This window comes from Triturus cristatus, chromosome 1_2 (genome assembly GCF_964204655.1).
Source record: "Triturus cristatus chromosome 1_2, aTriCri1.1, whole genome shotgun sequence".
In the NCBI taxonomy this organism is placed as follows: domain Eukaryota; kingdom Metazoa; phylum Chordata; class Amphibia; order Caudata; family Salamandridae; genus Triturus; species Triturus cristatus.
In genome coordinates, this window is record NC_140580.1 from 335,579,245 (window position 1) to 335,593,762 (window position 14,518).

The following is a 14,518-nucleotide window of genomic DNA, read 5'->3' on the forward strand; positions in this document are numbered from 1 at the left end:
GGAGATGGGTACAGCCACACTCACACCTGAATAGGCTGTGCCCTGCCACAACATAAATGGCTGCATACCCCCAGTAGTTAGTCTGGTGCCAGGACAGGGAAGGTTAGTCCGGGGAGTTCAATGGGAAACCTCTTGAAGCTTCTCCCCCACTTCAAAGGCACAAATGGATATACATACTGGACCTCAGACACCACCATTTCAGTACACTTCTGAACCTGTGGATATTCTGCCAGGAAAAAGGACTGCTATGCTGTTGAAGCACTATCGCTTTGCTGGACTACATTTGTCTGGACTCCTGCTTTGCTGTGCTGACCTGCTGCCTGTTGCCCCTTTGCCTGGGTGAGAATGGACTGGACCCGCATCTCTTTAACCCAGACCCCATAGTGACTCCAAGGGGTAGTTGGATGGACTCCTGATCTGAAGTCTCAAGGACATAACAGGCTTCCAACAACCTTGCATCTGCACCTGGACTCTGTCATCTGTGAGTCTACCCTGCCAAGCAGTGCCACTCCAGTCTTGGACCCTTGGAAGTTGGCTTAAGGTACCTTGCCAGCATCTTTGAATCCACTGCAACCAACCCATCTCTGATGCAGTGTAATTTGGACCTGTCACAAAGACTCACATCTCCGCTGCATCCCGTATCACCTTTAAAACCACAGCTGTGCAACACATCCTTGCTGCATACCCTCACATCTCTCATCGATGGCAGCCTCAACGACTATGCCAGACTCTGCATTGCAGCCTCACAGCTTCTCGTAACCAATTAATCTCCCTGACTGCTTAACGCACTCCCAAATTCAGACTTCCTTATTCACAGGCCCTCGTCATTGGGATCCTTGATGTCGACATAACAGGACTTTGCTTGCAGCCTCGCCACATCTCGGAACAGATGCATCGCTTCAGCTGCGCAGCACATCTTTGATGTGGATACACACAACGCTCCGCAAGCCAGGATTTAAGGTACTCTGTTTAGTGGGCTTAACAGAATCCCTGTGGCCGGCCTATGCGCTATTGCAGTCTGGCTGAACTTGTGACTTTGTCCCGGTGCAGTGCGACCAGATATCTGCAGTTGGTGCTTTAATCATCTTGGCGCTATTTTTTTTAAATAACTTTAACATTCAATATCTCTGGCTCTACTAATTGGTCTTGTTTTATTTATTAAAATCGACTCTATTTCTCCAATACTGTGGTGGACTCTTTTTGTTGCGTGTTTTCACTGTGTTACTGTTTGAAGTGTTACACCAATACTTTACACATTGCTCCTGAGTTAAGCCTGACAGCTCTATGCCAAGCTACCCCAGAGTTGAGCACAAGTTGATTTCGGATAGCTTTTAGCTTTCCCCTGAGAAGAATTGTGGTTGCTGCTTGGAACGGGTTTCACCCCACTCAACCAGTAACTCAATTTCTTACACTTTCGTTCTTCTGGTTTCACTAAAAGGCACCAATAAAGAGGGTAGTATTACATTAGGTTTTAGGCAAGGTGGCATCCATGAGACTTTAATTCAGTCAGTTATCAAACATGCATTTTGTAGCTCTCTAAACCATGCAAGGTCTCCAACCTTAGTGTGTTCGAGGTGTGTCATATTAAAATGGGGTACGTTTATAGGTCGACTGGCAACTCTTGTATTCTTGTTGTGCCTCAAGCAATTAGCCATGTATTTGACAGCATGGGCCGAACATACTATACCTGGATGAGAACAAGCGATGTGCAATTTGCACACTGACTGATTTGCAATCGTGGATATAATTTGAAATGTGACCTGTGTACTTATAGGTCTTATCTCAACTTGCCCAGAACGGCTCGTCAAATAAATATTAGTTGGGCAGGTCAGATTTTATTACCCCTTGTGAATGACTGCTAATGCATGGATGGCGGCCTGCAGCAAACCATCATTACCACATTTGCTTTCTCAAAAGGCAAAAACTTTATGGGGCCTGTTCACAAACTGCATTTTGCAGTTCGCTTATAAGTGCTACAATATACTACTCACATACTACAAAATGCTACCCACTAACTTAGCTGTAGAGGTCTATTCCTCTGTCTCTCCTACCATTTCTGTGCAGAGTCCGGAGAGCTCCGCAAACGTTTGCCTACATTATTTAGTAGTAAATGTGGGAGCGACAGGAAAGAGTGGTTAGAAAATAGGGGCTACCTACTACTAATTGGAAGGAGTCTAGGGAGGAGTAAATAGGGGTTAACGAAGGGCTTAGGAGGGGTTTATGAGGGACACGCTATCACCCACAAAAGAGCATGTCCCTTTCTAGTCACAAACTGCACTTTTATAGTTGCTGCAGACGTATATGTACTGTACCTCAGACCTCACTAAGTCCAGCGCCACACGCAGCCAACAACTGTTCCTTCCTCCCATACAAAATAATGGAGGCAAGGACTTAAAATAGAATCCTATAGGAAATAATGCTAAAATTAATTAACTTTTTCTAATTTTTAAAATATATATAAATGCAATTTTATTTAGTGTTAGTGTGTGTGGATATATCTATCTATATCTATTTATCTCTCTCTCTCTCTATATATATATATATTATATATATATGTTTATATATGTATATAGATAGGTATAGATATCTATACATATAATTTTATTTTTTATATTATCTCAAATGTTTTCATTTAAAAATACATGTCAATTTATTCATTTAAATTCATTCTACTTTTCATACATAGTAAATAAATATAAACATTATAGGTAGGTATTTTTAAATAAATCTTTAAAAAATAATTGTAATTTAATGTAATATATTTAAGTCGATTAAATATGTAATTCAAATTAAGTTAATAGTGCTGTAGCATTTTTAATTTTGTTCTAAATTTAATAAAACATATAAATATAATTGACATTAATACATTACAAAACCATTTTTTTCAAGTATAAAAACCTTTTTCTAATTTACAACATAAGTCCATTACAGAGACAGTTGCTGCTTTAAAAAATATTCCTATTGGTAACATATTGTGGGGAGCACATGGTGGTACCCATCGAACACAATTCCTAAAGGGTAAAGGCTATCCATAGGGACGCCTTCTCCTTGGCAATTTAGATATCACCCCGATTTGAAATGTGGTAACTTTTCAAAGTTTTGAGACCAAACCTGAAGTTACAAGCCATTGTTGCATTCCTTTGCAGTCCCGGAGCTGCGCCACCTCTCTCCCAAGCTTTTCATTGTTGGCTCAGACCCTGCATACTTGCATCAGGACTGTTCTTTGCATTGCCATTTTTGCATCAGTAAATACACACAAGGTGAAGATTGCAAATAAAGCAATGCATACATTTGCCGAATGCCACTGCCAGACCAATGGACTCAAATGCAAGCAATGAAAATGGAAAAGTTAGATAGTAAAATACACCCATGATTGAGCTCCTGAGGGCCTCTCGCAGCCCTTAGCCTCCTTTGCCACTGCTCATGCTACACTATTGAAAGTAAGGCCCCGACTAGTTACAAGAATGTACAGCTAAGAGCCACTCCGGTGCGTTCACTTAGAGCGTCCAATGCAGACTCGCAACACCCATTGGACTCAAAGGGCTGCAGCCCCCCCCTTCGTGACAGCTTCCCGGGCACACACACAGCCGCACCCGAGCACTTCACAGGTCTTTAAAAGACCATTTGCATGTTAATGAGGCCTTGCTGTTCTTTCACCCTTCTAAGAGCCCCTGCAGCTCCACTCTGTCTATTGCTTAAAGATTCAGACCCCCCCGACATTTTTTCTCCCCCCCCCGCGAAATTTGGCCCTAGTTGCGCCTCTGGTCCAATGCCACAATGGAGGAAGACATTGAGGCTTTGGACGTGGGAGAGACAACATATCAGTAGCAGTACTAATACGCAGAGTATTTCTTTTTTAGTTTCTCAAGTTTCTGCTTTCACCACCCTTACCCAGCTCAGGCTCTGATGCGCTGCTATATTTTGATGTCGAAAAGCAGTAGTAATAGGCGGGAGCAACAATTGACATCTCGTGACTGCCTATTGCATGTAAATGTTATACCTTCTCTGAGTTAGAGGGTAGCCCTATACCCTTAAATGGAACATATATATCCTGTTGTTTATCAGGTGATCTATTTTATGGTGAAATGGGTCAATAGAAGGCCTGGCAACAAACATTTTAGGGGCCCCCATTTGGAACAACTTTGAGTTGTGCTACTGAATTATGAATTTTATTTTAACTGCCCTTTCAAGCATTATGTTTCCTAACAATATTGAATTACATCTAGAAGGCTGAGTTTACTTTCACTGGGAGCCCCGTGGAAGGTTGGGTCCCTGGTCAATTGGCCACGTTGATCATGTCTTAAAACATCTCTGAGGCCTCATACAGACAGAAGGCCTGCTAGGGAGATCTTTGCTTACCGCTTATATATGCTGGAATCTGTGTACTATAGAGTTTTAGTTATACTACAAGCACATCGGTTTTATTCTTGTGTATGCAGCCATTCCTATGCGTTTTTGCTAATTACCTGTAATCCTGTCGTAAATAATAAAAGAATGAAAGTGATATCAGGGGAGCACTTTCAAAGGTTTAAAAAAAATAAAACTAGATGTGTTGTGGTCATGCAAGGTAGATAGGTTATAAACCTTCTGGATCCTTCTATTTCTTTTTCGAGTACCCATTTCTTGTAGAGAGCCAGGTGCCATGTTCACACAAAAATACGCCTCTCTCAGCACAGCCTCTAAAAATGCAATATTATTGCTGTAGGAGTTACTGTTTACATAAATCTAGCAAATTAGCTTGAACTCCATGCAAGATAATTGCACAAACCGGCATACAGTGCACCCTATTCTTAATCCCTCAATCTAAGTATTTTATAAGCATTGTTGAACACATTTCTAGCTCTGATTTTCATTCTCCAAACAAATTGATATTTATATAATCATACAACGCTACACAAATATGTCTAAAAAATATCAAAACACAAAGGGGAAAACGGACAACAGGGCAAACTTTCATGTGCACGTAATTACATAAATCAGCTCTTACAAAAGTGCATATAATCTGTCATATTAAAAAATTATTATTCATAGGTAAACCACACAGCAGCACCAACGGTAACAACGGGAACTTGAAAGTTTCAGCAATGCTATCAAACATGCCGAAAGTCAATTATTCTTAACTAAATATTATATATACCATATCTTTTGGAAAGAGTTACAAACAGACTCTGAGGACAAGCATATATCCAAATTAAGTGTGAAGCACATAAAAAGTGTTGTACATTTCTAGCCATTGAAAAAAATCCAAAATGAACACAAATATTCCTGTTTCAATATGAAAATACACAAACATTTTCACATCACACATCAGCAGCGATTGTTTGTTTTTTAAATCAATTTTATCAATTGCTTCCAGAAACCTTTTTACAAATAGCCAATCGACTACTTTCTCTTAATTGCTTAATCTTCTGTGATTGGCTGTGCTTGTTAGTTCGCATCTGTCTGTTGGGGAAGACCTACTATCTCAAATACATAATACATAGAGTAGGTTATTGGTCAGTCTTTGCTTATAATTGGATAGCTATATTGGCAATCTCCGGTAGATCCTTTGGCTTTCCTCGCTATTCTTGTGTGTGTTGTATTCCCGGAGCATTTCTTCTTTACCACACATTTGATTGAATGACTTGTATCGTTTCACTGTTGAAATCAGAGATCTGTGTTTTTTATTTGTCTTTTAGTTCTCGATGTGAGCCCATGACTTTCCCCTCTGTTGCTCTGATGTCCTCATAGGATCACCAATTATTCCTCTTGACACCCCTGCGCTCAGTCATTGCCTCCTTGTACACCCTCTATCTGACGCTTGTATGCTCACTTTTTCTCTCAACAACATCCCTGTAGGTTTGTAAGCACATGCCCCATCCCTCCCTCCTTTCCATTACTCTTTCATCCCTATCTTCCCTGCTTTATTTTTGTCCATTTTTTCTCATTCATTGTACAATGGTCTGGAGGTTTCATGTTGATACTGGGCTGCTTGCTTCCTCGCTTATCATTCCACTCTGCTCCTCCGCTACTCATTTGCTTTATTTATTTTAATTATTTCAGAAAAAGCTTGGCATTCATACACTTTTACCAGGAAACTCACTTTTTTGGTATCACACCGCTTCCCACATACTTTTTTCTTTCATTTATCAATTCTAAAATCAGCGTCAGCCATCTTGGTATTGCAGATAAAAGATAAAACAATTGCCAAAATGGCCGCAAATGCATCATAAAGTAGACATACACTTGCAAACAAATTAGAACCCACCTTGGAATGGGTTTTCTTTAACAGAAAACCCATTCCAAAATGGCTGCTCAAATGTACGCATACATCACAATTAACTGGTGGCCATTTTGTCATTGACTAATGCCAATTCAAACAAGCAGTGGCAAATCTAAATTCTCGATCTTTTTAAAGGTGAGACCTATTGGCCTCTCCAGTGCTTTTTTCATGTGTTATATTGAAAACTACTTTGTTATGTCAGAGCAGCGAAATTTGAAGAGGATTGAGGTACACTATTACCACATTTACTAACTTTATGCAGTGGTTATTATTGTATTGTCTATGAACATTCAATGAAGGTTGAAATAATTGAAAACAATTAGGAATAGAAAGGATTCAAGAAAAATCCACTTATGGCCCCTATTGTATTGGAGATGCAGGTGGATTACCACTGAGCTTGTCCACTGTGTGGAAAGTCTAAAGGATGTCACAAAGGCTGACCGATTTAATAAAATTCCCTGACTCTCAAATATGAAGTCAGTAATGTACTCATTAGGGCTGCATGACATGTGGGATAACCCGGCCCTAACTGTCTTTCCATCTAAGGTCATGTTGAAGAAGAAATATTGGTTACTGGTGGCAGCAGAGGAATATTGGAGAGCGATTAGCTCTAAGCTGACCAGTGACTTCATTGATATTAAGCCCACACGGGGGTTCGAGTCATTCTGGGACCTAGTGTCTGTTCCACTTCACAGGAAGCTATATTTTAAGTTGCAAATAAGCACCCTACCCCTCAGAGTGTTCACGTCTGGATGGGCTGGCAAAGGAGACACCTGTTGTTCTACCTGTAATTTCCTAAAAGAGAGTATTTCCTATGTATTGTTTGTCTGTCTAGGTTATACATCCCCTTGTCATATTTGGCTCGCCCCTGTATGCAGGCTATTAGGAGTATGTACCCACAAGGAAGCCCTTCGTAGTCTTAGAACGGATCCTCGTTCAGTTATAGTCATTTCTGTCTCTATATTCTTGGGTGTCATGTGGGGCTCCACAGCAAAGCTCTTTATCTCTCTCTTATATGATTTTAGCCAAGTGCATTGTTACTCTGCAGGCTTCTATTACAGTTGTTTGTTAATACCTTGATATAATTGTAACATTTTTATCACAAGTAATTGTGTACATTTGTATTTTGTTTTTAGAAAACCAATGAATTCATTCAAGAATGCATGTATTTTTCTTCATTAGTCATATTACCTGCAGTAATGAATGTATTTTTATCTTTCAACTGGGTTTATCGGTGAATTTCTTAAGTATGTCTTATTCATTTTATGTACTTTTAACTGTTTGTACTTTTATGCCCCTGGAGGCTGAATAAAGTGATCTGACTGATTAAAGTTTGAATTTTTTGTACTATCACTTTTCAAGTGTGCGAAGTTTATCTGATGAGACAATCTATGGTACATTTCCGACAGGTCCATTGCTGGCAGATGGAACCTCTGAAGAGGTGACAATGTGCCCTCGATACCCTGAGCCTGTCCCACTGGCTCACCCAATACCAGTGTTGAAAGAGGCCCTTGAAAAGGTCAGTACTTAGTTACTCCGGTCCATATAGTATAATCACAGTGTTACTGTAGCACCTAAAAGTAATTTCTAATCAACTATCTGAGTGAAATGAAAATAAATGATTGGTTGTACAATGTTCCATAAGTGGGAACATTGCCATATATGTTTATAGTGCTATGTCAATATATGAATATAAAAAATGGTCGTTATATTTTCAATTACCATTGAAAGATACATATTCTCCTTATGTCAATTAGAAAAAAGTGAGAGATGTTCTGTTTAACCACTTGCCTCTATGCTCTTTCTCTATAACCCTTCCATAGTCATTTTGTTAAATCTCTCTTCCTGTGTTTTCAACTTCTTTTTTGTTTTTTGATTGTGTGGCCTGTTACTGCGCATGCTTGACTGTCCTTTGCTGGAAATATATTTTTAACATCAGAAAAATTAAAAGCAATATTTTCAGCAGTTTACCTCCCAAGTGATTCTGGAAGAAAACTATAGGCCTACCTCATTTAAATTCCACCTCAATACATTTCTACAGAACTTCCTTCTGAAGACATGCCATTGAAGAATGTGATTGCTCCTGAATAGTTTAGGCTGACAGCAGATAATTACATAATATATATCTCTGTTCCCACATTTTTGTGTTTTAATGTTGCTAACATTGGCATTCTGAAAATATCTGTTTTTCCGGCAATTCTTCTATACAATCCTATTTGATTAATCAAATGTGATCACCATTTGAAATGTGTTTTAAAATTAGATTTCCCTACTTCTGGATTAAGAGAAGTCTTGACTGTTTCATAAACAAGGAATATTAATAACATTTTGAAATGATCTAAACTAATTGGAAATATATGTTAAAATGTATAACTGAACTATATTTTAAATTGCCTGATTATAAGTTTGGCGGGTGGAGGTACTCTGTCAGGATGACAGAGGACATTGCCCCCAACATCAGGAGGGGCCTACATCTTCCAAATCTAGAACTGTCTGCCAGCCCTGATGGACAATTCATAACAGTGACAGGAACCACAGTCGCTGCAGTTCCTGTTAATGCTATAAAAGTTTGACAGATGTCTCTGTCCAACAGAACAGTCCTGTCAAACATTTACAATGGTTTACATTTTTAAAAACAAACTCAAAAAGCGGGAGTAGGTTATTGAAAAATGTACACCTCGTGGCCCCCACACCATGGAAAATGTCTCCAATGACATGAAGTGTCAGTATCTTTTTTACTGCCCCTCACTGCCAGGTTCAATCTGACAGTGATAGGCAGTAAAAAAATAGTCATCCAATTGCGAACTTTAAATAGGGTAGGCAATCGGATGGTTATCGTCCGATGACACAGCTGATATAGACCATAGGCCATATTGTGGTCTGCCCACCTCTAAATGAGGCAGGAAAAACCTACAGTTTGGTTGAGTGCTCCCTCCGTAAAACTCTAAATAAGGGCCTAAATATAATAGGTAGTAAACTTTAAGCCTTCAAACACCCTATGCAACTAGAGGAACAACAAAGAAGCGCAAGCCAACATGTAGTGAAAACACAAGTGCAGCCTGTCTTTCTGTTCATGTCTTATTGTTTAGTGCCTGTTACCTTAAGTGTATCAGAGAAAATAGGGTTTCAAAAACTGGTGCAAAAAGGCATTTGCTATTCTATTTTGCTCATACCCAATCTCTAATCTTAATATATTACGTTTTGAAAACGTTATAAAAAAACTGGTGGAAAACGAACCAGTGGAGTGATATTCCACTGCCAAAACTATATGGTTAAAGGAAGAGCACTAGTGTATGTCCAAGTAAATGCAAGGGACATCCACTATCCTGTTAAGGGCCGATTTCGGACAGACCTGAGTACATCCGACATCGATTGGGTACTGGGACTGACCGACCTCCTGTCGGGCCCCCAAAGTCTACTTCCAACAGCCTTTCTGTGTCAGATAGGCCGGCACAGAAAGGCTGTCGGAATCTGACATTGTAATCCCTCGGGCGGAAAGAGCCGCTCTTGGGATTACAGGATGAATTCTGAATGGAAGATGGGCTCTCCGAGCCCATCGGAAGTCATTCAGAAATCCAGTTTGGATTCATTTTGGACTGACTCCATCCAAATGGGTCAGTCGGAAATGAATCTAAACTGCTGATTACAATGCCGTGGAAACGGCTCCTACTGAGAGTCGTAGCTGTTTCCTACGGCATCGTAATGAACCCCCTAGGAAGCACTGACATAAATGAGTACCAACAAATGTTCAAACCCTGGAAACACTTGTAAAGCGGATCCAGAAAGGTTGATGTAACTGTATGTTAAGGGTCAGGTTGGACATGGACTACTTACAAATATTATGTGTGTATGGGGTATGGCATTTCTATAAAAGAGATCATATTTCACTTTTGGTTTTTAAAGAAAGAACTGTATGTACAACAATGCTTACACATTTAGCACAGAAGAACAGATCTATAAATGTTATACAATGTTTATCTTGGTCAAAAAGATGTGTTACCTTTGTAGTTTGTCCAAAACCTGCAATACTCACTGACAACAACCAAGCCAAGGCTTACAATAATTTTTCATTGTGTTTGCCCATTCATCATTTGACAAAGAAAAAAAATGAAATAAATTAAATAAATAGAAATTGTTTATCAAAACGAAATATACATTTGTTGAATGTATTCAAGAATCTGAGTTTATCGATATATGGCCTTTGCACCACTGTAAATTTTGGACTAACTATATTGGAGGTAATTGGGATTACTTTTAATAGAAAACCAAGACATATGTGAATCAATATCAGTACATTAATACCAAATGTCCTATCATCTTACACTTTAACAGTTCTCCTGGCAAAAACAGTAAAATTCCAAAATGGGTTGGCCTGGTACACAGAGACGTTTTAAGGCATGGGCAAAGTGGGCTCTAGCCCAGGGCCCCAGCCTTTCAGGGGACCCCCTGTCAGCTCTGTTCTGCAGAGAGTCTTACCCTGATGACCTTGAATAGTTCCTGATTGTTTTAAATACCATTTTCCTTTATTTTATTTTTAATGTGGGAGTGTATTACCAACATTTTGAAGAGAAATGTGTTCAGGTAAAAATGCAACATCCATAAAAAAGCTTCTTATAAATCAAAAGAGGACCTCACATATGAGAAATGGGAGGGTGTCTCGGATTATTTGCAATAATTTGAGTGAGCTGCTGCTGTGTTACAACATTGAAAACACACCTCTCTATCCCGATTTGACCTAAAATCATTTAGAATTTGGAGCAGTGTGCCTGTACACTGTCAGTGACCTGGCCAAAGAGGGCAAGAAAGAGGTGAACCTATATCATAGATTAATTTAAAGCTGGTCTGAAGAGGGGCCCCCAAAATACGTTTGGCCCAGGGCCCCCAAAATCCTTAAGATGTCCCTGCTGGTACATGGTACAGGAAAGGCCCAAAACCGAACGATGTCAAGGGCATAAGAGTTGTTCAAAAAGGTAGATTATTGTAGCAGGTATTGCTGCATTACTGTAGTGATATTACCTGATGTCAGCTGGCGTCAAATGCACCCTACCAATGTCAGACATTTTGAAAACTAGAAACACAGAAAAAAGGGTAGTGTGGGTTTTGTGGATCCTACCTCTTTTTCTTCTGTGTGCTCTTTAAGAATAAAAAAAATGCTATTTATTTTTTTATTTTTACAATTTCTTATTCATGAATGTGATGGAAAACACCAGAATTTGCATTGAATGGGAAAGCCCCACCCTTTAGCTATCCCACAATTCTACCTATAAAAATACCGGCCATATCTGCTGGTGCCCTATCGTTCCAGACAGAAAATGGCCACAACTGCCACCATCTCTTGTGTGATTTACAGGTCAGGAAGTTGAGCCAAAACCCAGTGTAGGATTGCTTGGGTTGGGTGGTACCAGGGAATTGTAATAGCCCCAGACATTTTTGAAAACTAGAGACCGAGGGAATCCAGATCGGAGCTGCTAGCCTCAATCCCACCATTTGTTCTGGAGCAGAATGGCCAAACATAAGATTTCAGGGGCGGCTACTCCATTAGGGAGGGGGAGCATAGCACCACTGCTTTCTCGCAGTGCGAGAAGCAGAAACAAAAAATTGTATTTTAAATACAATTTTATATTTCTGCTTCTCGCACTGCGAGAAAGCAGAAAGGTATGCCTGGTTGGAGGCAGGCTTTTGGCGGGTCGAGGAGGAGTGGCTTGCTCACTGCCTCTGGGGCCGACCAAACCAGTCATGGGCAAAATCATGTGAAATGGCTGCAGTGTTGTGCTCATGGTCAGTTAGCACCCTTGAACTCTAGAATCCATCAGACATTTTTTAAACTAGAGATGCAGGGGAATCCAGGGTGATCTGGTTAGTGTTATGACACCCCTTTGATTTATCCTAAAATGTCCTGCAAGCAAGAAAATATCAGTAAAAACAAAGTTTCTTCATATTAATGTGAAGGAAATGTCTAGAATTGGCAGAATTTAACACCATCAAGAGTTTCCAAATTTTGGCATTTAATACCAGTATTACACCTATGTGGATGAGTTATCACAAGAACAGAAAGGGCCAAAACTTCAACCATGCATAGTGTCAGTTACATGACACAGAAATGGTGTGAAAACCATATGTGGGATAGCTGCATATTTAGGCCACGTTTCCCTGGCACTAAGAGAACTTCAGCCCAAAACCATTTTAGACACATTAACCCCTTAACTGCTGGGCCTCCCCCCCCCCCCCAGTGCTGCGCCCTTTTTTGCTATTTGTAGTAGTTCACGATTAGGCCTCTGTAACTTTTTGACCACGTAAGCCAAATTTGCGTCCTTCTCTTCCAACATCATGGGGATTCTAAAGGTACCCACGGTGTTGGATTCCCCTGGAGGGCTCGCAGAAATTAGCCAAAATACAGCTAAATTTTGTTTTTTTGTGTAAAATGGGAAAAAAGTGCTGCAAATGAAAGCGTCTGGGTTTTTCCCTGCAAATGGTATCAAAAAAGGGTTTGTGGAGCTGAAATCACAATTTTCCCAACTTTTAGGGAATGACAGACTTTTGTCAGAAAACCAAAAATTTTTACACAGTTTTGGCATTGGTTTTTCCCTGAAAATGGTATCAAAAAAGATTTGTGGGGCTGAAATCACCATTTTTCCAGCTTTTAGGGAATGACAGACTTTTGTCAGAAAACCAAACATTTTTAAACAGTTTTGGCATTTTTCTGGGACATAGCCTATTTTTGCTATTTTTTGTGCTTTCTACCTCCTTCCAGTTAATGGTAGAAATGGTTATGAAAGCAATAATGGATCCTGGAAAGCTATACATTTTAGAAAAGTAGACAAAATATTAAATTCAGCAAGGGGTCATTTGTGTAAATCCATCAAGATTTCGTTAAAGAAACTAACTGTTAAATATAGGAAAAATGGAAAATTAGTTGAAAAAAACAGCCTTTTGTGTCAACGTTTTCACCTGTAGCTTCTTCTAATTATGACAGATCTTTGAAAGCAATATACCGCTACATCCACAGGACCTTACTGGTTGTGGGGATATATAGGACCTGTAGGTTCACCAAGAACCCGACGAACCCAGAGCCCAAAACTGAGCAGTGTCTTGCAATGGTGTTTTATTATGTACCGGGTATATAGCATTTATTCTGGTAAAATGTATACATGGAAAATTTGGTATGAAAACTCCTATATATTTCTGAAATGGGAACAAAATGTAGAGTTTAGAAACAGTATATATTTGCACATTTCCAAAATTGGGAATACTCATAATAGCATTTGCATTATTGGTCATTTTTCAAAAAGACTTTTTTTTTTTACACATTGTCTTTCATTTGGAAGGCAGAAATGCATCGAAAGACAATAGGTAATAACAGTTGCTTTACAAATCTGAATTAACCTCCCGATAAAAATGGTACCTCACTTGTGTGAGTAGGCATAGTGCCCACGACAACAAACGTCTCAAAACACAATGTGAACACACCACATTTTCACAATGAAAAATTACACTTTTTTTGCAAAGTGTCTAGCTGTTCTTTTTGAACCCTAGCTCTGCCGGCACCTAGGGAAACCTAGCAAACCTATACATTTTTGAAAATTAGACACCCAGGGGAATCCAGCATGGGGTGACTTGACTGGCTCTGACCAGGTTCTGTTACCCAGAGTCCCTTGCAAACCTAAATAATTGTCCAAAAAAACATATTTTCCTCACATTTCTGTGGTGGAATGTTCTGGAATCCGCGTGGATCCACAAATTTCCACCCACACCGCATTCCCTAAAGTCTTTCGAGAAAAATGGTACCTCACTTGTTTGGGTAGGCCTAGTGCCCGCGACAGGAAACGGCGCAAAACGCAACGTGGACACATCACAATTTCATAATGAAAAATGACCCTTTTTTGGCAAAGTGCCCAGCTGTAGTTTTTTAACCCTAGCTCTCCTGGCACCTAGGGAAACCTAGCAAACCTATACATTTTTGAAAACTAGACACCAAGGGGAATCCAGGATGGTGTGACTTGACTGGCTCCCACCAGGTTCTGTTACCCAGAATCCCTTGCAAACCTAACAAATTGTCAGAAAAGCCACACTTTCCTCACATTTCTGTGGTGGAATGTTCTGGAATCTGCGTGGATCCACAAATTTCCACCCACCCCGCGTCCCCCAAAGTCGTCCGAGAAAAATGGTACCTCATTTGTGTGGGAGGTGCAAGTACCCGCGACAGGAAATGGCCCAAAACGCAACGTGGACACACCACATTTTCAAATTGAAAACGGA

General features: G+C 39.9%; 1 protein-coding gene across 2 annotated transcripts in view; it reads left to right on the forward strand.

Moving 5' to 3' along the window:
* LACTBL1 (lactamase beta like 1) overlaps positions 1-14,518 on the forward strand; it is a 402,757-nt gene that overhangs the window by 284,295 nt on the left and 103,944 nt on the right. For both annotated transcript variants that reach the window (XM_085614876.1, XM_085614877.1), the window contains one exon: positions 7,672-7,781. In XM_085614876.1, coding sequence (XP_085471002.1) covers positions 7,672-7,781 — 110 coding nt within the window. The remainder of the gene's footprint in view (positions 1-7,671; positions 7,782-14,518) is intronic.